The 19,512-nt window shown below is 41.3% G+C and overlaps 7 protein-coding genes across 14 annotated transcripts; 4 read left to right on the top strand and 3 right to left on the bottom strand.

Annotated features, from left to right (window-relative positions):
- The first annotated feature begins 1,156 nt into the window (after positions 1 to 1,156).
- On the top strand, positions 1,157 to 5,536 carry LOC124315887 (WD repeat-containing protein 26-like). 7 transcript variants are annotated; one of them, XM_046781613.1, is made up of 14 exons: positions 1,157 to 1,551; positions 1,877 to 2,133; positions 2,223 to 2,356; positions 2,423 to 2,667; positions 2,730 to 3,158; positions 3,220 to 3,339; positions 3,408 to 3,546; positions 3,638 to 3,898; positions 3,972 to 4,117; positions 4,187 to 4,289; positions 4,353 to 4,458; positions 4,521 to 4,835; positions 5,078 to 5,124; positions 5,207 to 5,536. In XM_046781613.1, the coding sequence occupies exons 3-13, from the start codon at positions 2,333 to 2,335 to the stop codon at positions 5,116 to 5,118; spliced, it is 1,929 nt and encodes a 642-aa protein (XP_046637569.1). In that variant the 5' UTR covers positions 1,157 to 1,551; positions 1,877 to 2,133; positions 2,223 to 2,332; the 3' UTR covers positions 5,119 to 5,124; positions 5,207 to 5,536. The 7 variants fall into 7 exon arrangements, with proteins under 7 accessions (XP_046637569.1, XP_046637572.1, XP_046637570.1 ...); XM_046781614.1 differs by having other exon boundaries at positions 1,158 to 1,353; positions 1,495 to 1,551; positions 1,880 to 2,133; positions 5,078 to 5,536; XM_046781612.1 differs by having other exon boundaries at positions 1,158 to 1,353; positions 1,495 to 1,551; positions 5,078 to 5,536.
- A 5-nt stretch (positions 5,537 to 5,541) lies between these two features.
- Positions 5,542 to 7,576, bottom strand: LOC124315900 (RNA polymerase II-associated factor 1 homolog). Its single transcript, XM_046781634.1, has 5 exons — positions 7,307 to 7,576; positions 6,983 to 7,174; positions 6,647 to 6,926; positions 5,787 to 6,574; positions 5,542 to 5,715 (listed from the first exon to the last, which is right to left on the bottom strand). The coding sequence occupies exons 1-5, from the start codon at positions 7,480 to 7,482 to the stop codon at positions 5,628 to 5,630; spliced, it is 1,524 nt and encodes a 507-aa protein (XP_046637590.1). The 5' UTR covers positions 7,483 to 7,576; the 3' UTR covers positions 5,542 to 5,627.
- Positions 7,577 to 8,613: 1,037 nt separating this feature from the next.
- LOC124315911 (transcription factor kayak-like) lies at positions 8,614 to 11,165 on the top strand. 2 transcript variants are annotated; one of them, XM_046781654.1, is made up of 6 exons: positions 8,614 to 8,862; positions 9,001 to 9,107; positions 9,176 to 9,395; positions 9,468 to 9,682; positions 9,749 to 9,853; positions 9,921 to 11,165. In XM_046781654.1, exons 1-6 carry the CDS (start codon positions 8,847 to 8,849, stop codon positions 10,557 to 10,559), a joined length of 1,302 nt encoding a protein of 433 aa, XP_046637610.1. In that variant the 5' UTR covers positions 8,614 to 8,846; the 3' UTR covers positions 10,560 to 11,165. The 2 variants fall into 2 exon arrangements, with proteins under 2 accessions (XP_046637610.1, XP_046637611.1); XM_046781655.1 differs by having other exon boundaries at positions 8,618 to 8,802.
- A 158-nt stretch (positions 11,166 to 11,323) lies between these two features.
- LOC124315883 (tetratricopeptide repeat protein 27-like) lies at positions 11,324 to 14,546 on the top strand. The gene is made up of 11 exons (XM_046781603.1): positions 11,324 to 11,511; positions 11,586 to 11,739; positions 11,799 to 12,033; positions 12,096 to 12,360; positions 12,426 to 12,663; positions 12,724 to 12,790; positions 12,851 to 13,183; positions 13,239 to 13,412; positions 13,480 to 13,632; positions 13,696 to 13,857; positions 13,918 to 14,546. The coding sequence occupies exons 1-11, from the start codon at positions 11,415 to 11,417 to the stop codon at positions 14,479 to 14,481; spliced, it is 2,442 nt and encodes an 813-aa protein (XP_046637559.1). The 5' UTR covers positions 11,324 to 11,414; the 3' UTR covers positions 14,482 to 14,546.
- On the bottom strand, positions 14,535 to 15,241 carry LOC124315955 (signal recognition particle 14 kDa protein-like). The gene is made up of 4 exons (XM_046781708.1): positions 15,102 to 15,241; positions 14,965 to 15,037; positions 14,788 to 14,900; positions 14,535 to 14,721 (listed from the first exon to the last, which is right to left on the bottom strand). The coding sequence occupies exons 1-4, from the start codon at positions 15,123 to 15,125 to the stop codon at positions 14,593 to 14,595; spliced, it is 339 nt and encodes a 112-aa protein (XP_046637664.1). The 5' UTR covers positions 15,126 to 15,241; the 3' UTR covers positions 14,535 to 14,592.
- Positions 15,242 to 15,316: 75 nt separating this feature from the next.
- LOC124315893 (chloride channel CLIC-like protein 1) lies at positions 15,317 to 17,554 on the top strand. Its single transcript, XM_046781624.1, has 5 exons — positions 15,317 to 15,938; positions 16,002 to 16,238; positions 16,302 to 16,448; positions 16,514 to 16,796; positions 16,862 to 17,554. The coding sequence occupies exons 1-5, from the start codon at positions 15,510 to 15,512 to the stop codon at positions 17,434 to 17,436; spliced, it is 1,671 nt and encodes a 556-aa protein (XP_046637580.1). The 5' UTR covers positions 15,317 to 15,509; the 3' UTR covers positions 17,437 to 17,554.
- Positions 17,555 to 17,571: 17 nt separating this feature from the next.
- LOC124315914 (uncharacterized protein C19orf47-like) lies at positions 17,572 to 19,338 on the bottom strand. The gene is made up of 8 exons (XM_046781659.1): positions 19,199 to 19,338; positions 18,931 to 19,127; positions 18,817 to 18,868; positions 18,675 to 18,749; positions 18,318 to 18,613; positions 18,103 to 18,253; positions 17,881 to 18,041; positions 17,572 to 17,818 (listed from the first exon to the last, which is right to left on the bottom strand). The coding sequence occupies exons 1-8, from the start codon at positions 19,218 to 19,220 to the stop codon at positions 17,651 to 17,653; spliced, it is 1,122 nt and encodes a 373-aa protein (XP_046637615.1). The 5' UTR covers positions 19,221 to 19,338; the 3' UTR covers positions 17,572 to 17,650.
- Between the last annotated feature and the right edge of the window lie 174 nt (positions 19,339 to 19,512).

Here is a 19,512-nt window from a genome sequence, read left to right as displayed (position 1 = left end):
AAAAAGAGTCTTTTATTATTATTTGTTCACGCTGCTGCTGCTGCTGCTGCTGCTGCGACGCGACATCTGCTCCTCTCTCTCTCCTTTTCGTCTTTTTGCGCCGGCTGGATCGTGTCGGCCCGCACGTCTCGTCGAACGGGAGAACGTGACTCGAGCCCAGCTGCCGACATTCTACACGCTCGATCAAATATCAAAAACCTGCACCGGGCCAGTGCCAGCCTCTCTTTTTCTACTAGAATTAAAAGAATTTTGAAAAAAAACAAAATGACTTTTTTTTTTCCCGCGTGAAAAATTATTTTTAAAAATTTTATTTTATTTAAAAGAATAAGAAAAAGAAATGTCTGGGTGAAATGGATTCAGTCGGATGCTGATGAACATTCCGACAATTTCAAGTTGGGGCGTGACACATTAGATGGCGATGACTGGGGTGTCGATTGCACACGCGGGACCGGTAAGCGTCTCTCGTCGCTCAGACCCGTCCGTCCGTCCGTCGCAGCAGCCGCCGCCCAGTCAAAACTTCACGAACCAACGCACCGACGTCCGACGCATGTGCTGATGGGGCGCGGCTTCATTTCACTTCTTGCTGCCCGCCATCTCGTCTGACTCATTTCAAAGTCCTTGGACCAAACTTTTTTTTTATTTTTTCAATTTTATTTTATTTTCGCTTTTTATTTATTTGGTTTTAGTTTTGTTGTTGGTTGGCTCATTACATTGACCGCGCGTCTCTCCAGCAACTCTCGGGCCGCGCATCTCCATTTCCATCCATCACCGACTTTGTTTCCTAGTCGCATTTTCGCTGATTATTCGGAATTTTCAGCTTTTCCTTTTCTCCCTTGTCTTATTTTTCATTTTCGTTTAGTGGAGCGGATCTTGAACCCCGTTTGACAAGCCTCTGCCCAGAGCAGTCGGATGGCCCGTCCTTCCTCCCCCGGTGCACATTGAAACGGGAGAAGGCGTCTGGTTGCAATTGAGTTTCGTAATACTTATTCCATAACTGCTGCTCATTGCCTCATTACGACGTTCATTTCGTCTTTTTTTGATGACTTTTCAAATATTTCGCCACTTTTTTTTGTTTTCGTGCTCATCCGCATCGATAGATGGCGTTGTACTTGTAGTTATGGAAACGACCGCTAGGTAGCGGGCGCAGCTTGGCGTTTTCCAAGGGGAAAAGAAGAAAGCTCTCAGCTCTCTGCTGGGTTTTTTCAGAGTTTTTGATCAAAACATCTTGGTCAGCTGTTCAGCTTTTCCTGTTTTTTTTTCTTTTTCGTTTCCACTTCGCCATATCTTTTGGGTGGGAAGAAAAGGGAAAAGGACAAGCAGTGCCACCCTCCCATTAGCACCGAGACGACCCCAGTGAGTCTCCTCTCTCTCTCTTGTCTGTTTTGTGTGTACACAGTTTTTTGGCAACAAGGGCTCGCTCGCTCCACCATCATTCGACTCTGATCGCCCGTTTAACCTACGTATTTTATTTCGCCCCGTGCTACCACCAATTAGGCACGAACGGAAATTTATTTAACGTCGCAGACGAGGTCGAGGAATCGTGTTACAAAGGTATACACGTAAAAGCTATTCTCATCGAAATTCGATGTTGCTTTGTTTGGGGTCACTCTCTCCCCCCCCTCTTTGTCCTTGACGGCTGCACTTGCACAGACACGAGTAATGAACAGTGGCGAAACGTTCGATTTCTTTTCGAATCGGCACTTTTCTCTCTCTCTATTTTGATGTGCGTTGCAAATTCGTCCTCGTTCTCTGATTTTGCAACCCATTTTGATTGGACTTGATTGATTTCTGCTTTGTATCCTTGACCAATTGACAATCATCTGTTGTGTTGGCCATTTCTCTAGTGACATTTTCTCTTTTTTTTTCTTCAATTCAGCAGGTGTGTGAGTGTCTCTTGTGTGTGGAAAAAGTGTTGTGGTGGACATGCAGCCTGCTCCCCGAAGAAGTTGAAGACCTACAACACCACCCCCTACTTACCAGGGAGAAGAGATTGACGGTGGCTCCTCAACTTGGGCAAGATTCCGCGTAAGGTGTCTGGCATCCCGCCGTCTCTTGAAGGAAGAGCAGCGTGGATTGGTGAGCAACAGCAACTTGGTGGGGAGGCGCAGTTGGCCGGTCATCTGGCCTCACTAGGTCTCATTACTTGGCCCCAGTTGCATCAGCCCTGGCCTCTGTTCTAACCCCCCGTTTCTCTCTTTGTTTTCTTTTGCCTTCCTGTTCAGGCCACGCCATACTGGCCTCGAACAGTGAAGAATCCGATGAAGGTGGAGCAGCCCAGCCACCCAAAAAGAAGCTCCGCTCCTCACCCTGCTCAGCTCTACCCAGCACCAATATGCAGCAGCAGCAAGCTACAGCAGTACGATATATATGAAAATCAATAGGCTCACTGCCTGCGTTCCTAATCATCTCTCTTTTCATGCAGGCCAAGAATGGCTGTTCATCAAAAGATGCCAATAATGGCAATAAAAACGAAGACGGAATCGAGTCGCTCTACGGATTGAAGGAAGTCGACGGCGTCGTGGGAGGCATCAAGCATGGATTACTTCATTCCGACGCCGATCCCAGTTTCGCCGAATTGGATGGGCTCATTCAGCCCAAAAACGTTTCGAAAACTGACCAGGAGATTGTGCGCATCATCGGCCAGCATTTGACCTCGATAGGACTCCAGTGAGTTTCCCTTAGTAACGTGTCAATGTCGATTGATTTTATAAAACTATTTTCCCATCCAGTCGGAGCGCAGAGGTGCTCATGCAAGAGTCGGGGTGCAGATTGGACCACCCGGCCGCCGCCAAGTTCTGCCAGCACGTCATGGATGGCGATTGGAATAAGGCCGAGATGGATCTGAGCGAATTGAAGAATGTCCTGGTTTGCCCTCAGAATTTGGTGGAAATGAAATTTCTGCTCCAGGAGCAGAAATACCTCGAGTGCCTGGAAGACGGTCGTGTTATGGAGGCGCTGAACGTTCTGCGCCACGAGTTGACGCCTCTCGGACACAATGTGGTACGCGTTCACGAGCTCTCCGGTTTTATGATGTGCTCCACTGGCGAAGAGCTGCGCGAAATTGCCCGATGGCAGGGCAAAGGACACGTGTCACGCGGAGCTCTCATGGAGAGACTTCAGCGCTTCTTGCCCGCCTCAATCATGTTACCTCCTAGAAGGTGAGTGTTTCTATGCCATTCAAGTCTTATTGATCTCATGTGGGTCGATTGATTGATTCAGGCTCCAGACTTTGCTGACGCAAGCCGTGGATTCCCAGAAGGAGCGCTGTCCCTATCATAATGTGAAATCTAATGCCCCTTTTGACAACGTCTCTCTGTTGAGTGATCACCTGTGCTCCAAGTAAGAGGAATATTGTCTTTGTTGCCGTTTGACGTGCGCTAATCGTTTCATCTCGTTTCCTTTTTCAGGGATCAGCTTCCATTGGAGACGTGGCAAGTTCTCAACGATCACTGTGATGAAGTTTGGTTCTGTCGCTTCTCCCCCGACGGCACCAAACTTGCTACCGGATCTAAAGACACCACTGTGATGATTTGGAATGTTGATCCGGTTCGTTCAATTCTCATAAATATCTCAAACATCTGTCTGGCAGCAGCTTTTTTCTCATATTTATTTTCTTCTTTTTAAAATTTCATGACAGGAAAACTGTTCGCTGACGCATTTGAAGACGCTAGAAGGCCATTCGTACGGCGTGGCTTATTTATCGTGGAGCCCAGACAGCAGCCACCTGGCCGCGTGTGGTCCAGACGATTGTCCGGAACTGTGGGTTTGGCAAGTGGAGACGGGACAACTTCGGGTCAAACTGTCACACGCATCCGAGGACTCGCTGACGTCGTGCTCCTGGCACCCGGATGGAAGACGCTTTGTGGCCGGCGGTTGCCGTGGCCAATTTTATCTTTGCGTAAATGGGTTTTTCTTCTTTTATTGTCTCTTCACCTGACCATCTTCACATTTATTTTATTTTGTTATCAAAGGATTTGGAGGGCAACGTTCTGGAATCGTGGGAGGGAGTTCGCGTCCAGGCATTGGCCTGGAAGGCGGACGGCAAGACTGTGTTGGCCGCTGACACGCATCATCGCATTCGTGGTTACAATTTCGATGACCTGACCGACTGCAACATGTGAGGATTTCCTCCTTTCATTACTGCTCTTCTACATTTTATAATAATTATTATCTTCGCGTTAAATAGATTGCAGGAAGACCATCCCATCATGTCGTTCACGGTCAACAGTACAGGCCGTTTGGCTTTGCTCAACGTTGCCACTCAGGGTGTCCACCTGTGGGATCTTCAGGTTCGCATTTTCTTGTTATTTTATTCCCCCTACAAACGTCAATTTCTTCTTTTTTTTGTTCAGGATCGCATTTTGGTACGCAAGTACCAAGGCTTGACCCAAGGCTTTTACACGATCCACTCAGGTTTTGGTGGACTAGGACAAGAGTTCATTGCCAGCGGCAGCGAAGGTGACGGTTTCACATGAAATTGTCAAATGACATCCAACTAAAGTTTCAATTAATCAAAACAGATAACAAGGTCTTTGTATGGCACATACGTCGCGAATTACCTCTGGCAACACTGACGGGTCACTCCAGAACGGTCAATTGTGTTCACTGGAACCCGCGTTGGCCCCATCTCCTCGCTTCAGCTTCAGATGATGGTACAGTACGCCTGTGGGGCCCGTCACAGGAGTGCCGAACTGCTGCTGCTGCTGCTGCTGCTGCTGCTGCTGCCGCCGCCACCGCCGCCAGTACCCAAGCCACTACTAATAATTCGGCCGCTGCTCCAGGATCGGCCGTCACTAATCATTCGTCTGGTAGCCCCAAACCATCGTCTAACTCAGGTCCGTAATTCCTTCATGTCCTCGGGGGGGCCACGTTAAAAAAGCACGACTCTGAAATTGAAATAAAAGAATAATAATAATAATTTGCTATTATAAGAGAAAAAAGAAATCGGACTATTTTTTTTTTGTCTTTTTTTTTTGTTTATTCGTGAAAAAATAATAAAAAAAAAACCCTTAAAAATCAATCGACTGAGTGGCTTTTTTTTTCTCTTTTTGCATTGTTTTCTCTATCTGATGTACAGGTCACCCAACTTTTATTGGCGGTGCGTCGAATGGATCCTAGTTTAATGTATGCAAATGTTTCTGTCTGCAAAAAAAAAGGAGATAGTGTGGCGGGTTGCTAATAACCAGTTCTCTCCCTCCCGTTATAGATGTTTATGTACATACGACATTCGAGCGATTTGGCGATGGAAAGTGTATTGCAGAGAAAGTGATGCATTTCTGGGAAGGGGAGGGCCACCATTTTGCTTCACTTTCGATGGGCGTCCGTCAATTCTTAATAATAAAAGATAACTTGTTCATTTTTTTTCTGCTATTGCTAGGCGCGTCATTTTCTGTCCCCCATCACATCATTCAAAACAGTCAAGTCGAAAAATAGACAATTCGAAGTTCACTCATTTGGACGTCTTGTGTTTGAATGTCTTCGTTTATTTGACCGTTCATCCCCTTTGATGACAAATAAAAGTAATTTGGAAAACCAATGGGACAAAGTGAAAAAGTTGTTTTGTATTCAATGCCGATTTGTAAACAAAAAATTTGTGAAAAAAGGAAAAATCTCAATGTAGAGGAGGCTCACTCGCTGTCGCTGCTGCTTCCACTGCTACTTCCACTACTGCTGGCACTCGACGACGAGGACGAACTACCGCTGCCACTGCTGCTCCTGTTTTCCCATCAGAGAAAGAATTACATTACAACGTGAGAAGTAAAAAACGGGTAAAATCCTGAAAATACTTTTTGTCACGCGGTTGGTCCTCAACCTTAACTGGTACAGGTGAGGCAGATCGGTGAGAGGAGGCTGCACTAGATGACCGTGAGCGACTGCTGGAACCTCCGCTGCTGGCCGATCGGGGAGATTTGGACTTGGATCGGGAGCGAGATCGAGAGCGATCGCTTTGAGCGTCACTGTCTGCATCTTCTTTCCCTTCGTCTTCTTTGTCGTCGTCCTTGATGACTCTCTGGCCACCGACAGCTCCTCCTTCGTCTTCGTCAATTTCTTCGTCATCCTCTTCCATCTCCTCTTCATCTTCAGCTTGATTGGCTGGTTCCAGCTGCCTCTCTCTCTGGCGGAACATGCGATGCTCACGGGATGTCAGCGAACGATGTTTGAGAACCAGACGGGTGTTTGACGTGGCAGGCTCGCCAGGCTTGGGTCTCCTCTTGGTCAATCGAACGCGCGTCTCCAGCTCGTTGTAGTAGACGGCATCGTCCCGGAAAACGATAAAGTAATTCTCCTCGTAACCTTTGGACGCTTTGCTTTTGACGTTCCAGTGGTACTGTCGGGCCATTTTGTAGTCGTACTCGTCGTTGTCGTCGTAATCCACCGACTGGGAAGCGTCGCGAGCTCGCTTCGTCAATGTCTCCGAAGTTGGAAGGAAGTAGGCGACAAACTGTTCACCAGTTTCGTCCATTACACCTCGAATCATGGCCTGGGACATCTCCTCCACTTGTATATTGGATGGTCGATCTACAGGTGCCGGATTGGCGTCGAAGATGACCTGAGCGCACGGATACTTCCACAACTATTTAAGAAAAAAGAGACTCCACAGTTTAGCAACAAGTTTGAGGTAAGTTGTGATTAAGTCAAGGCAAACCTTGAAATCGGGAATGACAGGCAAGACTTCAACTGCAGTGACACCCTTTTTGGTTGAGTGTTCCAAGATGGGTTTCTTGGCATCAGCAAATGTCTTTTCAATGGCTTTGAGCTGGCTCTCATGATCCATGTAGGCATTCTCTTCCTTTAGAGCCTTCTTCATGCTGTATCCCACTTTAGCCTCAACCTTCTCAATTGACATGGGCTGGAAACGTGTGGCTTCAGTTGAAATGTACTCTGTGCGCCTCAACCAGGATACATTCTTGGCATGCTGTGCTTTCCTGAAGATGGAGTGAACATGAGCCTAATAACAACTGATTTAAAATATGGAAATTACCTTCTGGCATCTTGAGGTGCGTGGTGAGTATCTTCTTCAAGCAATCTTTCATCAGCCGGATCTAAATGGGCATTTTTCTCTTTGGCGTAGGCTTCAGGGTTAATAAGATCAATGGTAATGCCAAGATCATATTCAGCAAGTAACTCATACTTGTAGCTTTTTTCTAATGATGTAGCATTATAATTGATAAACCTAGGAATGAACATTAAACATCAATGTTTACCACTATAAGTTTGTTTGTAGTTTTAATCAAGAGCTTTTTCAGTAAGGATTTCGTTCTACCCCATCTAAAAAGAAGATCAATAATAATAAAACAACACATACCGATTAGAGTCGAACGGATAAGTTATGAATTTAGGATCGAACGGAATGTCAGGAAGAGTGTTGCAGTATTTCACTCGACAGACAAGATCAGTTCTCCTCTCTCCAGGTGCTGCTGCTGCTGCTGGGCGTCGTCGATCTCTATCCGCATTTTGCGGTGGATTTATCGTCGGAGGCATTCAATAACTTGTAAGTTTTATTCCTTGAAGAAAACGGGGAAGAAAAACAACTAGAGTGAAAAAATACAGCCGAATGAAATGAGCCGACAACAGCAATATACATACGGTTGCCAGATTGTAGTATTTGTTTATCAAAAATAGTTTTCGAGGTTAGTAAAGTCAGTTGTTATTATATATAGATGGTACACTTGAAGACTAAAAAATTGGACTTAATTATCTATAATTTTGTATTCATATCAATTATTCGTTAAAAAAATTATTTCGTTGAATATTATCATACGTTTTAGGAACAACAGATGGCGTATAGCATTAAGAGTTCACGACATCGCGTGGCACGCGTGCCAATCTAAAACATTGTCGCCGTCTCGCCACTATAAAAATTGACGTATAAGCTCTTTATCATTTAAAAACATTGAGAATTAGTGTGAGTGTAAATAAACAGAGGGGCATTGACGTAAGAATATCGTAATGGACGTCATAACAGACTGAAAAATGACTGGAACTACGCCCTTGATATGACTAGTTAAACTTAAAATAACTGTTTTGAAATACCGCCCAAAGTTTTATTTATACAACAAGATTTTTTAAATGAATATTCTACCCAGTCCGTTATTATGACTTGCAGCTCAGCAATCGCAACATGTCAGCAAAGCTGATGTTAGTGAGAAGTTGCTTTCGGAGCGAATCGCTTATCGAAATCTTTAAAATAATAATTCATTGGTTCCCAAGTTGTTAAGTTAAAACTAAATTATCATTCCTACAATAGTAGAATCAACTATAATTTATTGACTTTCAACACAGAGTTGTCTGGGCGGGGAGAATTTCGCTTTGACGTACTCTATTGGTCCCTATTTTCCCGCTACAATTTTTATTTTTAAAAAAACGTTCTCCAAGAAGAGAGAGTTGGTTTTTTCCAAATCCGGCTGACGTCACGATTCCTTGTAGTCACGTGACCTGCTCAGCGCGATGAGATCATCGCCAAACATAGTAAAAGGAAAAAAGAGAGGCAACTTTTCTGTGGCCCCTAGACGCAGCGGCTATTGCCTAGACTGGCGAGACGAAGTTGGAAAAATGACGAACGCATAGCGAAATACGACTCGGCCATTGCCTCCGGCACAGAGTTGTCGATGCTCTTTTATGCTTGACCAAAAGTGTACCCAGGGAAAATAGTGGAACGTATAAAGGCTTCCCCCAATCGTACGGAATTATGAGTCACCCTCTTGTGTTGCAGTAAAGTTTGTTGTGTGGATAACGAACAGAGTGTTTTTCCAACCATTCATACTAGTTTGAACTTCAGGGATTGTATCAAACATAAGCTGAGTAAGTAAATATACCAGACCTTCTGTTGAAAACCGTCGTGTTTCATGGCTGCCAGGAAGGGTATGATCATGGCCTTGAATTGTCTTATCGAAATAACCGTGCTAGGCGTCACTAACATCTGCGTCTTAATAATTAAACTTAGTCTTATCAAATAGAATATATCAGTTTTTTAAATGAAATGTTTGTGAATCTTTGCAGAAATCATGTATTCAGCACCTCACGAAAACCATGATGCCACCCGTCTGACTGTGGCAGACATCCTCTCCACAATGGCCAATTCTGTTGACGCAATGACACCTACTACGGTAAGACTGTCTCAACAATTCAATTTTGTGTGCAGGAAACATGATTGATGTTCCATTTATCTTCATAGCTGTCTTTACTGGATGGACTTACCGGTGTGCCTACTAGAACAACACCCACTTTAACACCTACAACACTTAGAAGCATTGAACAGACTTTCTTGGACATGGCAGCCAACCAGATGTCTCATGATAGGGAAGCTGGTTTTGTACCACCTATGGTGCCCTCAAATTCATTTTCGTCCACAGCTTCAAATTATACTGTGACTGTTACAACGTCAACTGAGCAAGGTATAATTTACCACAAAAAAAAAAAACATGAAACAAAACAGCCATTTTATTCTGACAAATTCAAACTTACAGATGTGAAACCCCAATGGCCTGGAGCCTCTTCTGTTCCTAATAATAATAATAGTGATTCACCACCAGCAGGACCAAGAAATACAGGAAGACGAATGAGTGTGGGCAGTAACAGCAGCAGTAGCAACAGTGGCTACAGCAGTACAGCAATGAGCTTCACTTCCGGTTCTGCACGTCGTGGTGGTGGTCGACGCAAAGAGGATCGTGACAGAGACGAGGTAATAATCGAGTTGATTTTCTATATCATTGAAATCAAAACTAAAATTACTTTCCATGTTCTTTAGCCCGGTGAGGACTCGGGCAAAAGGTTGATGCGGCGCGAACGAAATAAACAAGCTGCTGCCCGTTGCCGTAAACGACGTCTGGACCATACGATGGCTCTCCAACAGGTAATAATTATGCCAGCGTTATTTGTAGAAACAATTGCAAACTTTGTTTTCTTTATTCCGTCAATAGGAAACGGAGTTGTGGGAAGACAAGAAACAAATCTTGCAGAATGAGATCCGTCAGTTGCAAAAACACAAGGAAGAGCTGGAACAGCTTTTGGATTCTCATAGACCTCAGTGCAAGATGATGAGAAAGACGGGCCATTATCCGTCGAACAACAAAGCACCTCTACTTCCCGCTATGCCTAACCTAATGCCGATACCAAATGTCCAGCAACCCCAACAACAACAGCAGCAACAGCAACAACAACAACACTCCCACGTTCAGCAGCAACCAATCAAAGAGGAACGTCACGAAAGCGATGAATCTTCATCAGACGGCGTCGGCTTAATCGAGTTCACCCGACCTACCATAGCACCACGCCCTCGTCCTACAACGCTACCCGTCGCTTCCCCCTTTACAAATGCTCCACCGCGTAATTCTAGTTGGCATGAAATCGCCGGTATCGCAATCACTACACCTTCATCCGGAATCCCTGGATTCAACTTTGACTCGCTCATGGAGGGTGGGACAGGGCTCACTCCCGTTGTGCCTAGCCCATCGTGTGGCACTCAGCAACAACGTAGTAACGCAGGAAGTAATGGAACAACTCTGCCCGTTGATTTGTCCAGTCCTGAGGCTGTAAACCGAAAACTGGTTTCACTTTGATGCGTTTCTTAGTAGATAATTATAATCTGAAGTTACTTTTTTAGGGGAAAAACTGGGTAAAACTTATATGAGGTTGCAAATAGATTTGTATACCTTTTGCCCCCTATATTTATTTTTTAAACAACTGAAAGAAAACAATTGTAGTATGTTACATACTAAAAAAATTCTTCAAGCTCATTCAATCACTATCGATTGACCTATGCAAATCAATGTCTTTAAAAGCCTTAATAATTGCGGGAATCGCTTTTAAAAAATTTCTTCCTACTATTTCTAAGTTTAGTTTTTAATCCAACAGAAACTAACATTGGGTTGTTTGAATTCACACGTGGTTTACCCCTTTGCTCTCCCACAGGACCCTTTTGCATTCCCGTTGCTCCACTAGTCTCGAGCGACTCGATAACGAGCGCCGTTTCTTCTCCTTTTTTTTTGTTAGCTCCCGTCCCTTGGTTTTTTCCCTACGCAGAATTTATGTAGATTGGCTACAACGAAGTCTATTGCCAATCCATGCCTTTATTTGTTTTCAAATTGTATTTTGTCATAAAATCGAATGCCACCCTTGTATAATCCGCTTACATTGATGCAATAAACAACATTTGATAGCTTCAATTTTGAACGATTCTTTGTAATTACTTATTAAACTCAAATTGAGCTGAATTGAGTCGCTCTATTCGAATATATTTGGAAAACCTAGGTTAATGAGTCATCATGAAGCAAGCTGATCCAGTCATCCGCATTCCGCTGTTTAAGAGAAGTTTTAAAAAAATTATCGTCGTCTGCTAGTAGACATTTCCCACGTGTTGTTTCAATCTCTTCATCTGCGACATTTAGGATTACATTTTTCGAAGCCCACAGAAAATGCCAGAAGTGTGTCGAAAGCAAGTAACTCTTGAAGTAGAGCTATCCCTATTGGATCCTCAACTTAGATCAACAGATCTGACACATTTATGTGATGGTGAGTTTAATTAATGTGACAGTGTAGTACTCAGTTAAAAAATGACATGATTTGACAGCTGTAAAATTTCTTAGATCTCAAAGACCTGATTGAACACATCCAAAAAGGAAACTTTGAAGATGTTCTAAAGCACTGTCCAATTAGGATTTTTGGAGCAGGTATTCAACAATCGTCAATCAAAGAAGCAGTTGAACGATTTTGCCATGATAATTCAAGTGATGAAACCAGGTAGAATTGATATTATATAAATTGAACAGCAGTAATTCTTATATTATGATTTTGTTCAGTTTATTTCAGTTGCTTTGCATTGGGATATCTGCCTTGCAGCGGTTTATTCAAAGTAACTGGCTTGGATGCAACAAATGTGAAATGTCATCTGATGATGACATGATAGACAGTGCATCCAAAGAATGCTTAATTATTGATGCAGAATGCTTATTTCCCACCATTAAAGACCTACAATTGCTCTTGGCTGCAAAAACCATCTTATTTGACTTCAAGGAACAGTTCATGCACTTCAAGGTTATTTAAAGTTGTTTAACAAATTGAATAGCAAATTGATTCTCATTGTATTTTATGAAAAGCTTTCAGGTTGGTGGCTCATGAGGTATTTATATGTCCACCAACGAGTCTTAGAGGAGTCATCCCAATTGCTGCATTCTGCATTCCTTGAAAACATTATTGGCAAGATTGATCAGCTTGAAGAATCACTTGGAGGTAACTTGCTTTTCAACTCTCTGTTGCAGTTGGAGCTCGGTTACACCTACTTGCTGTATGGTGAAGTGCAAAAAACCAAACTTCATTTTGAAAAAGCTAATGAGATTGTTGGTTTTAGATGTGAATGGACAGGTAGGTTACAAAATTTAAAACATAAAAGACACCCCAAATATGTTGAAAATGTTTGTTTACTATAGGAGCAATGGGGAAAAGGACGCAGTATCAACAAACTCCGCTACCCCAATTAACTATCAGAGTTCATTTCAACATGGATGAGGCGCTGCTGACAGATACTACCGGACGAGCAAGTGATCTGCCAAGAGACGTGCGATTAGAGGATGACACCCGTTTGAATCAGATCGCCTTTATCAACAAAGATGACAATATTCTCCCTGATCTTCCTCCTCTGTACCAATCTCTTTTGATTGCTCATGCGTAAGGAAAATTCTAACTTTTTTTCAGTGGCGTAAATTAAATTTATGGATTCTGTTTTAGAACTCAAATTGAAAAATTCCATCCTAAAGATGACCTTCTTGGAGAAGAACTATCACCTTTACTAAACGTGAGACAAATATTTCCATTTTTTTTACAGTAACATTGAGTTGAAGAATATGTTTTACAGTGTATCTTAGGCTATCCAAAAATCTGGTCTTTTCATGTCAGCTCTTTGGTGATGCGCTCCAAGTTGGAGTCTACGCAGCGCCGCGCTGTTGAACGAGCTCTTTCTCAGTTGCAAGAGCTAGCAGATTCTCTAGCAAAAGTCAGCCCTGATGCACATCGTCGAATTGAATATTTTTATGTTTCGCGAATTCCGCTCGAGTGTGAACTTCAAAGCGAATTGGCCGAAGTTCTTAAAAGTCTTGGAGCAATCAGCAGTGCGTTAGACATTTATATTCGTCTCCAGCTGTGGGATGGTGTTATTGCTTGTTACCAACAACTCGACAGAAAACATAAGGTAAACTCGTGTTGTATCAATAAATCCTCAGTAGCTTGTAAAATTTAACATTTAGGCAGAGGAAATTGTCCGCCAAGAATTGGCAAAAGGTGAAACACCCAAGCTGTGGTGTCTACTTGGAAATTGCACTGATGATGTGACATATTACGAAAAAGCATGGGAATTGTCCAAGCACTCGAGCGCTAGAGCTCAACGAGATTGGGCAATGCACTTTTACAACAAAAAACAGGTCCGATTTTTTTTTAAATTTACTTTTACGAAGCTTTTTTACTTACATTAAATTTGTCTTTGAATAGCTTCGCGAAGCTATCCCCCACTTTCAAGAGTCCTTAAGAGTCAATGGATTACAGGAAAATATCTGGATTCGATTGGCCTTTTGTGCTATGGATATGGAAGACTGGGAAATTGCCGCCTCTGCATACCGTCGATATTGCGGTCTGAACTCTGAGGTATGTGCTCTAAACGTTCACAAAAAATTAATTAATAAATCGTCAACGTTTACATCTTCTTAGTCGTTTGAGGCTTGGAATAATGTAGCCAAATGTTATGCCAAACTGGGCCAGAAAACTCGGGCTTGGAGAGCTTTGCAGGAAGCCGTCAAGTGTAACTATGAAAATTGGAAGATTTGGGACAATCTAATGATCGTATCCATCGATTGCTGCGAATATGAAGAAGTAAGTTGCTTTAATCGTGTTGCATCTGCACAACATTTTATCGAATGATCATATTTATAGGCCATACGTTCATACAACCGTATCCTTGAACTGAAAGAAAAACATGTCGACGTTCAAGTGCTGAAAATATTGGTTCAAGCAATCGTGGAGAACAAAGAAGATAATTACGGCCAAGAAGTCAATCGACTCGGTGCAGTTGTTCAAAAACTTTTTGGCCGCTTAACTTCACAGGTGACCAATGACGCACAAGTTTGGGAAGTGTATGCCGACCTTTTGGCTGGCAACGGAAGTACGGAAACAACGACGGCCTTTCGAGTGGCTCAACTCATGCAAAAATCCTATCGAAGTGCCATCCAGGAAAAGAACTGGGAAAAGGATATTCAATCTTGTACGTTTACTCTTAGGTTGTGTAGAAAGTACGTAGAAAGTTGTCTAGACTTGATGAACAAGGATTCATCCAAAGAAAATTTTCAACTTGCTAGTTCTGCAAAACTAAGTTTAAGGTCTGCTATAAGCCAGGTTAAACTTTGCTATGAGTTGGACCTTCCAGAGGAAATTAAAGAAATTCTTGATGCCCTGGAAAATCTACAAAAAGATTTACAAAATAAATTAACTACTAACTAAATTTGCTACTACTGATATTGCAGTGATTGTATGTGAATAAACTTGAATAAAAATTTTATATAACACTTTTTATTTTCCACCACTGATTGGATATGGGAATGATTGGACAGGTCATTGGGTGGCTGTGGCTTTAGATTTACGTTTTCCCTTTGATTTTTTCTGCTTCTTCAAGCCATCCATGTTAGATCTAATGGTGGAACTGAAGGCAGCTTGAAATTCTGATAAAGCATTTGCAGTCACCTATATAAATGAATAAAAAATTTGAAGTTGTTCTAAATACATGTAAAATAAAAAGGACTTGTTTACAATTGTGCTGATTTTCTTGCTGGCTAGTGTAGCTCTGAAAATACAACTGTACTCTGGTTCCTCATTGTTGGCTGTAGCCTCAACTCTAGGCACTGGTTTTGTCCGTCCATCGTCTGAAAAAAATATGAATTTTGTTTTAGAATTTGGAAACTTAAACCCGATGTAAGTGATTGATACATCTTTTCAGTGTCACTCGCACAGATCCATGTAGCCTGGCTTTCTGGTACATCAAAGTGAGCGACGTCAAAAACTAGGAAGTTGAAGATTGAAAGAAAATCATTGGCATATACTTTAAATGTGATTATTTAACTCACGGCATCGTTTTCGAGAACAACCATGGCTTCAAAATACGGTTTCTACTTCAAAATTTCAAAGAATAAATTTACTGGAGCCAGCTGGACATGCAAAATCTATTTTCAGCAGACAACATGTCATTGTACGTGGTACTTGGTAGATATTTTCATCGCTAGGTGTCACATTTCGAGACCTGACACGATAGCAGACGAAATAAAAAATTCAGGTTTTCTTGCTTCAAAATGCGCGTTTTCCGATGTGATCGTTTGAATGTACACGCAAATAGCACTTGGATTAACAAGTATCAGTATACTCTTTATCAAGAAAGTGGTGCGAAGGGGTGCAGAAAAAGTAACCGACAAATTGGACCTAGCTGATGTGTTGCAGAAGACACGTGACCAGTGCACCCAATCTTGAAAGAAAAAAAAATGCATTTTTTTCGAATAACAATATCAGTTTTCGTGACTGTCCAGTTGTTTTTATTAGTCTGTTGTGATTTCGAAGATGACGATACATATCCGGAATTTGAGTTTACCAACATTGATCGATCTAATTATGTTGATCCTCATGATATGCTCAATTACGATAGACCCAAAATCAAAGCCACTTCAAAGGAAACAGCTGAATCAAGAACACATTGTGATGAATGTACTGCCATGGTGTGTAAACCAAGTGACCAAAACTTGGATTCCCAAGAAGAAACTGAACTTCCAGCTTTGGTTGTAGGTTCTGAAAATTCCACACAATTAAACCAAGAGGGCCAGGAAGCAGTTAACTGTTCAAAAAACACAACATTGATTGAGTTACCTTTTCTTGGACGATTTGTTAAAACTTTAACAGTAACACTACAAATAAAGGTTTGTTGCAATCTTATTGCTCTTTAATATCAATACTTTTCTTAAATTTTGAACATTGAACAGGATAAGCTTATGGAAGACAATGATGTTCTGTATGTACCTCTGCTAGCAGTTGTAAGTAAAAGAACACAGTTTATTCTAAATGAAATCATAAAGGAAGGAGAAGGTATCCAGCTCAAACACTTGGCTGATTTGGATGAAATTCTTACCAATCTTCTAATACTAAATGAAGAAAAACAAGATTCACCAGATCTTTTTTCTATTAAAAGCATTTTCAGCAGTGATTTACTCCAGCCTAAGGTACTCAGTTATGAGATGTGTTAAAATACTTTCATCTTTGATTAATGACAAATGTTATTGTAGGATTGGATTATGGTTATGTTTGTCTTTAGCCTTTGGTTTGTGTTGTGGCTGACGTTTAAGGGCTATTCGTATTCATATATCTTATCTCGATCGTTTCTGCCGTTCTTCACCGTATGTTGGTTCTGGCACTGGCACTACATGCAGCAGGTACTTCAACCATTTATTCAATCATCTATTTCAAACCATTTATTTATGATGTTAAACCTTCACAGGTGGTTTCTGCTAAACGACATTCAGACTTGTCAAAAAATGTCGATATTCCTGTAGAATGTAATCTGGAAAAATTAACAGCGTGGGATACAATGAGGCTATATATAAGTAAAAATGTTTTGAGAAATCCTGATCCGTGTGAAGAATATTACCGAGTTTTGATGACCGACCCCAGCTATGAAGTAAATCCGTTTGTCGCGCTGATTGACATGCTTGTGATTGGAGTATTTCAACCTTTGGAATACATCGGAACTAAAATTGGGAGCTTTTTCGATGGACTTCTTAGTAAGTAAAATTCAAACTCTTCGTAATTGTGTCTCTATTTTAATCCGAGTTTTTACTATTTTCAGCGTCAACAGGATGGCTGTACAAAATCCCAGTTTTAGTAGTCGTTCTTCTCATAATTCTCATGATTCTTCTAATGTGTTTTAATTATGAAATCCGTCTTCCATTTGTCAAATTGGCCCCCTCAGCCCCATTGCCTTTACGGCCTACAGAAGCTACTAAAAGTGTGCAGCAGTCTATAACAGGTTCTCATAATGTGCAACAGGTTCCAAGATTGGCGCCTGAACATCACCGAATAGTAAGTCATCCAGCACTAAATGTGGCTATGGGTGATCCCAGGCATCAGTACGTCTATGAAGAACAATCTGTTACAATAAAGCGAACATATTCGCAAGTGCAACCTGTTGAACAACGTGCGCAAGAATCAGTTGAGGATTCTCCAGAAGACTCTACTGTTCCCTCCGGAACTATAGAAGAGCTTGCCGGTAACACACTTCCCATCCTGAAGGCGAATGATGTAAATAATCGAAAACTCCCCCAACCTGACGAATTGGTGTCCGCAGATTTGGCAGAAGGGTCTGAAAAAATATCTGAGGATTTCACATCAACTGAAACAACTTGTAAAGGTATTGATCCCTGATTTCATTAAATCCGAAAACCATACGTTCAAAACTGCTTGCCTTTGTATCCGCTATAAGCAACTTCCAATCACAAATTTTTATATTCATGTAACTCAATAAATGCTTTTTACTCAATAATTATGTAGCTTAAAAAATAGAATGTGAAGATGAGTGTATTATCAATAGTCTTAACTGTTTATGATTAAGAAGAAAAGTAAAAAATCACAATCGATTTCATTTCTTATTAACGCCAAGTCGATTGAAAACGCTAGAAGACGTCGTCGATGAGCTGCTTTTAATAACAGCAACAGATCCTAAACGTTGTTTCACTCCACTTGACTGATGTTTTATTGATGACGATGATGATTGAGGTGGCCTGACAAGCCGTTTTTGTTGGATCTCCTGTTAAAAAAAAATTGTGGATGACTTAACACATAATTTAAATTAAGAATAAAAATAAAAACCTTGGGTGAGACTATAGTTCTTATGGGATTTTTTGGAGCCACCTTTGTAGAAACGACACTTATCTTGGAGCTGCTTGGCCTGTCAAGCCCAAGTCGCTCTCTTGCACTCTGTTTAATAGCTGAATTTTCGATGTCCATTCTGAGGAAAGACTTACTCGAATCTACGATAATATCACTAATTTATTATTATACTCATTGACAGAAAAAACCTAAGACAATTACCTGACGCTTTGCTTGGTTTCGTCGCGACTTTCTTAACCGTTTTGCCTGGTAAAGTACTGATCAGCGTTCTTGTGACGGCTTTGACGTCCATTGGAGATTCTTTCTTCTCTTGAATACCACCCAATCGGCGAAAAACTGAACTCGGTTGTATCTATTTAAATATAATGTTTCATGATTTGAATGCTAGATACGGATTTAATATTGCGATTAATTACCTTGGAGGCGGCAGTGGCATTAGTAGGAGAGTCTTGAATTTCAGGAGTGGTGCTTGTCACGTTGCTCTCTCCTAGGCGGTCAAAGACTGAAGTCTTTTTGACCACTTTAGTTGGATTCACAACTGGTGCAGCTTTTTTAGTAGGCAATTTGGGAGGGATGACTTTCCTCTTAAGTTCCTCAAACTCTTCTACCTCCTCTACCCATTCAATTTCTTCTGTATCCTTTAAGACTTCAGGTTTGGTGGTTTTTAATTTTTTAGGAGGAGAAGGCCTTGTCACTGTATTGATTTTCGGAACTGTCAAGGAAATAAAACCATGATTAAAAAGTTCAGAGCTGACCTTAAAGGATATTATTACCTGATATTTTAACATTATTAACTACCGATTTGGGTATATCATCTTTTAGCAGCATTTCATTCAAATGCTTTGTTGCTGAGGGAAACAAAATAAACATTATTTCTTTATGAAACAGGACATACAATTATAACTATATCATTACCTTTCATTACTGAAGTCTCTTTGTCAATAGCAAGAACTTTCTCTCTTGCAACCTAGGTAAAAAATTGTTGGTAAACTTTCCTCCCCTTCAATGTTTCTACACGTAAACAAATACCTTCTCATGGTAACGTTTGGAATGCTTGAGAATGGCAATTACATCCCCTAAGACAGTGATTCCCATATCTTTGAGGTATTCCTTGGTTAAATCGAGCAGCATGTGTTTTTGAATACGATTTTCTGTGAATATTATGGCGTAGTTTGCTGCAGCCGCTGGAGGTATTCCAGCTTCGACGAAAAATGAGATCCAGAATGCTGTGTAGGTTTCAAACATGTTATTTAACAAATGGTTTAATTTAACTAGAAAAGAAAATCTAGTTACTCACGAGCAGTTACTTCCTCGTCCATTTCGTGATAAAGTTGTAGAAAAGGGTGAAACGAACAACTTCTATTTTTAAAAACAAGCCTACCCGAGTTTACGTCTTCGTCAATTTTGCAGACGTCTGTAGATGGCCTTGTCTTCGGCGTCAGTTTTGAAAACGCTCAAAATCTAATTAATTTTAAAAAACAATTTAACAATGTGGATTCATAGAATTCTAATGTTAAAATAAATATTTATTACAAATTTATGTTTAAAAAAATAAATACAAATCGTTCATACAATTTCAACCCATTTCACCAACACCCAATATTACCGAAC

This window comes from Daphnia pulicaria, chromosome 11 (assembly GCF_021234035.1).
Source record: "Daphnia pulicaria isolate SC F1-1A chromosome 11, SC_F0-13Bv2, whole genome shotgun sequence".
Taxonomy (NCBI): domain Eukaryota; kingdom Metazoa; phylum Arthropoda; class Branchiopoda; order Diplostraca; family Daphniidae; genus Daphnia; species Daphnia pulicaria.
Note: the sequence above shows the minus strand (reverse complement) of the source record. Positions and strands in the feature narration are given on the sequence as shown.

Coding starts and splice junctions, on each gene's coding strand:
- LOC124315887 (XM_046781616.1), top strand. CDS start 2,333: ATGCAGCAGCAGCAAGCTACAGCA. Junction 3,547..3,637: donor TGATTTGGAATGTTGATCCG/GTTCGTTCAATT, acceptor ATTTCATGACAG/GAAAACTGTTCGCTGACGCA. Junction 3,899..3,971: donor GTGGCCAATTTTATCTTTGC/GTAAATGGGTTT, acceptor TTGTTATCAAAG/GATTTGGAGGGCAACGTTCT.
- LOC124315900 (XM_046781634.1), bottom strand. CDS start 7,482: ATGCCTCCGACGATAAATCCACCGCAAAATGCGGATAGAGATCGACGA. Junction 7,175..7,306: donor TATCCGTTCGACTCTAATCG/GTATGTGTTGTT, acceptor GTTCATTCCTAG/GTTTATCAATTATAATGCTA. Junction 5,716..5,786: donor GACCAACCGCGTGACAAAAA/GTATTTTCAGGA, acceptor ATGGGAAAACAG/GAGCAGCAGTGGCAGCGGTA.
- LOC124315911 (XM_046781654.1), top strand. Junction 9,396..9,467: donor TACAACGTCAACTGAGCAAG/GTATAATTTACC, acceptor TCAAACTTACAG/ATGTGAAACCCCAATGGCCT. Junction 9,683..9,748: donor AGGATCGTGACAGAGACGAG/GTAATAATCGAG, acceptor CATGTTCTTTAG/CCCGGTGAGGACTCGGGCAA.
- LOC124315883 (XM_046781603.1), top strand. CDS start 11,415: ATGCCAGAAGTGTGTCGAAAGCAAGTAACTCTTGAAGTAGAGCTATCC. Junction 12,034..12,095: donor AACAGTTCATGCACTTCAAG/GTTATTTAAAGT, acceptor TTTTATGAAAAG/CTTTCAGGTTGGTGGCTCAT. Junction 12,664..12,723: donor TCTCTTTTGATTGCTCATGC/GTAAGGAAAATT, acceptor ATTCTGTTTTAG/AACTCAAATTGAAAAATTCC.
- LOC124315955 (XM_046781708.1), bottom strand. CDS start 15,125: ATGGTTGTTCTCGAAAACGATGCC. Junction 14,901..14,964: donor GCGAGTGACACTGAAAAGAT/GTATCAATCACT, acceptor TATTTTTTTCAG/ACGATGGACGGACAAAACCA. Junction 14,722..14,787: donor GCAAGAAAATCAGCACAATT/GTAAACAAGTCC, acceptor TCATTTATATAG/GTGACTGCAAATGCTTTATC.
- LOC124315893 (XM_046781624.1), top strand. CDS start 15,510: ATGCATTTTTTTCGAATAACAATATCAGTTTTCGTGACTGTCCAGTTG. Junction 16,239..16,301: donor GTGATTTACTCCAGCCTAAG/GTACTCAGTTAT, acceptor ATGTTATTGTAG/GATTGGATTATGGTTATGTT. Junction 16,449..16,513: donor ACTGGCACTACATGCAGCAG/GTACTTCAACCA, acceptor AAACCTTCACAG/GTGGTTTCTGCTAAACGACA.
- LOC124315914 (XM_046781659.1), bottom strand. CDS start 19,220: ATGGACGAGGAAGTAACTGCTC. Junction 18,750..18,816: donor AGAGACTTCAGTAATGAAAG/GTAATGATATAG, acceptor TGTTTCCCTCAG/CAACAAAGCATTTGAATGAA. Junction 18,254..18,317: donor ATGCCACTGCCGCCTCCAAG/GTAATTAATCGC, acceptor ATATTTAAATAG/ATACAACCGAGTTCAGTTTT.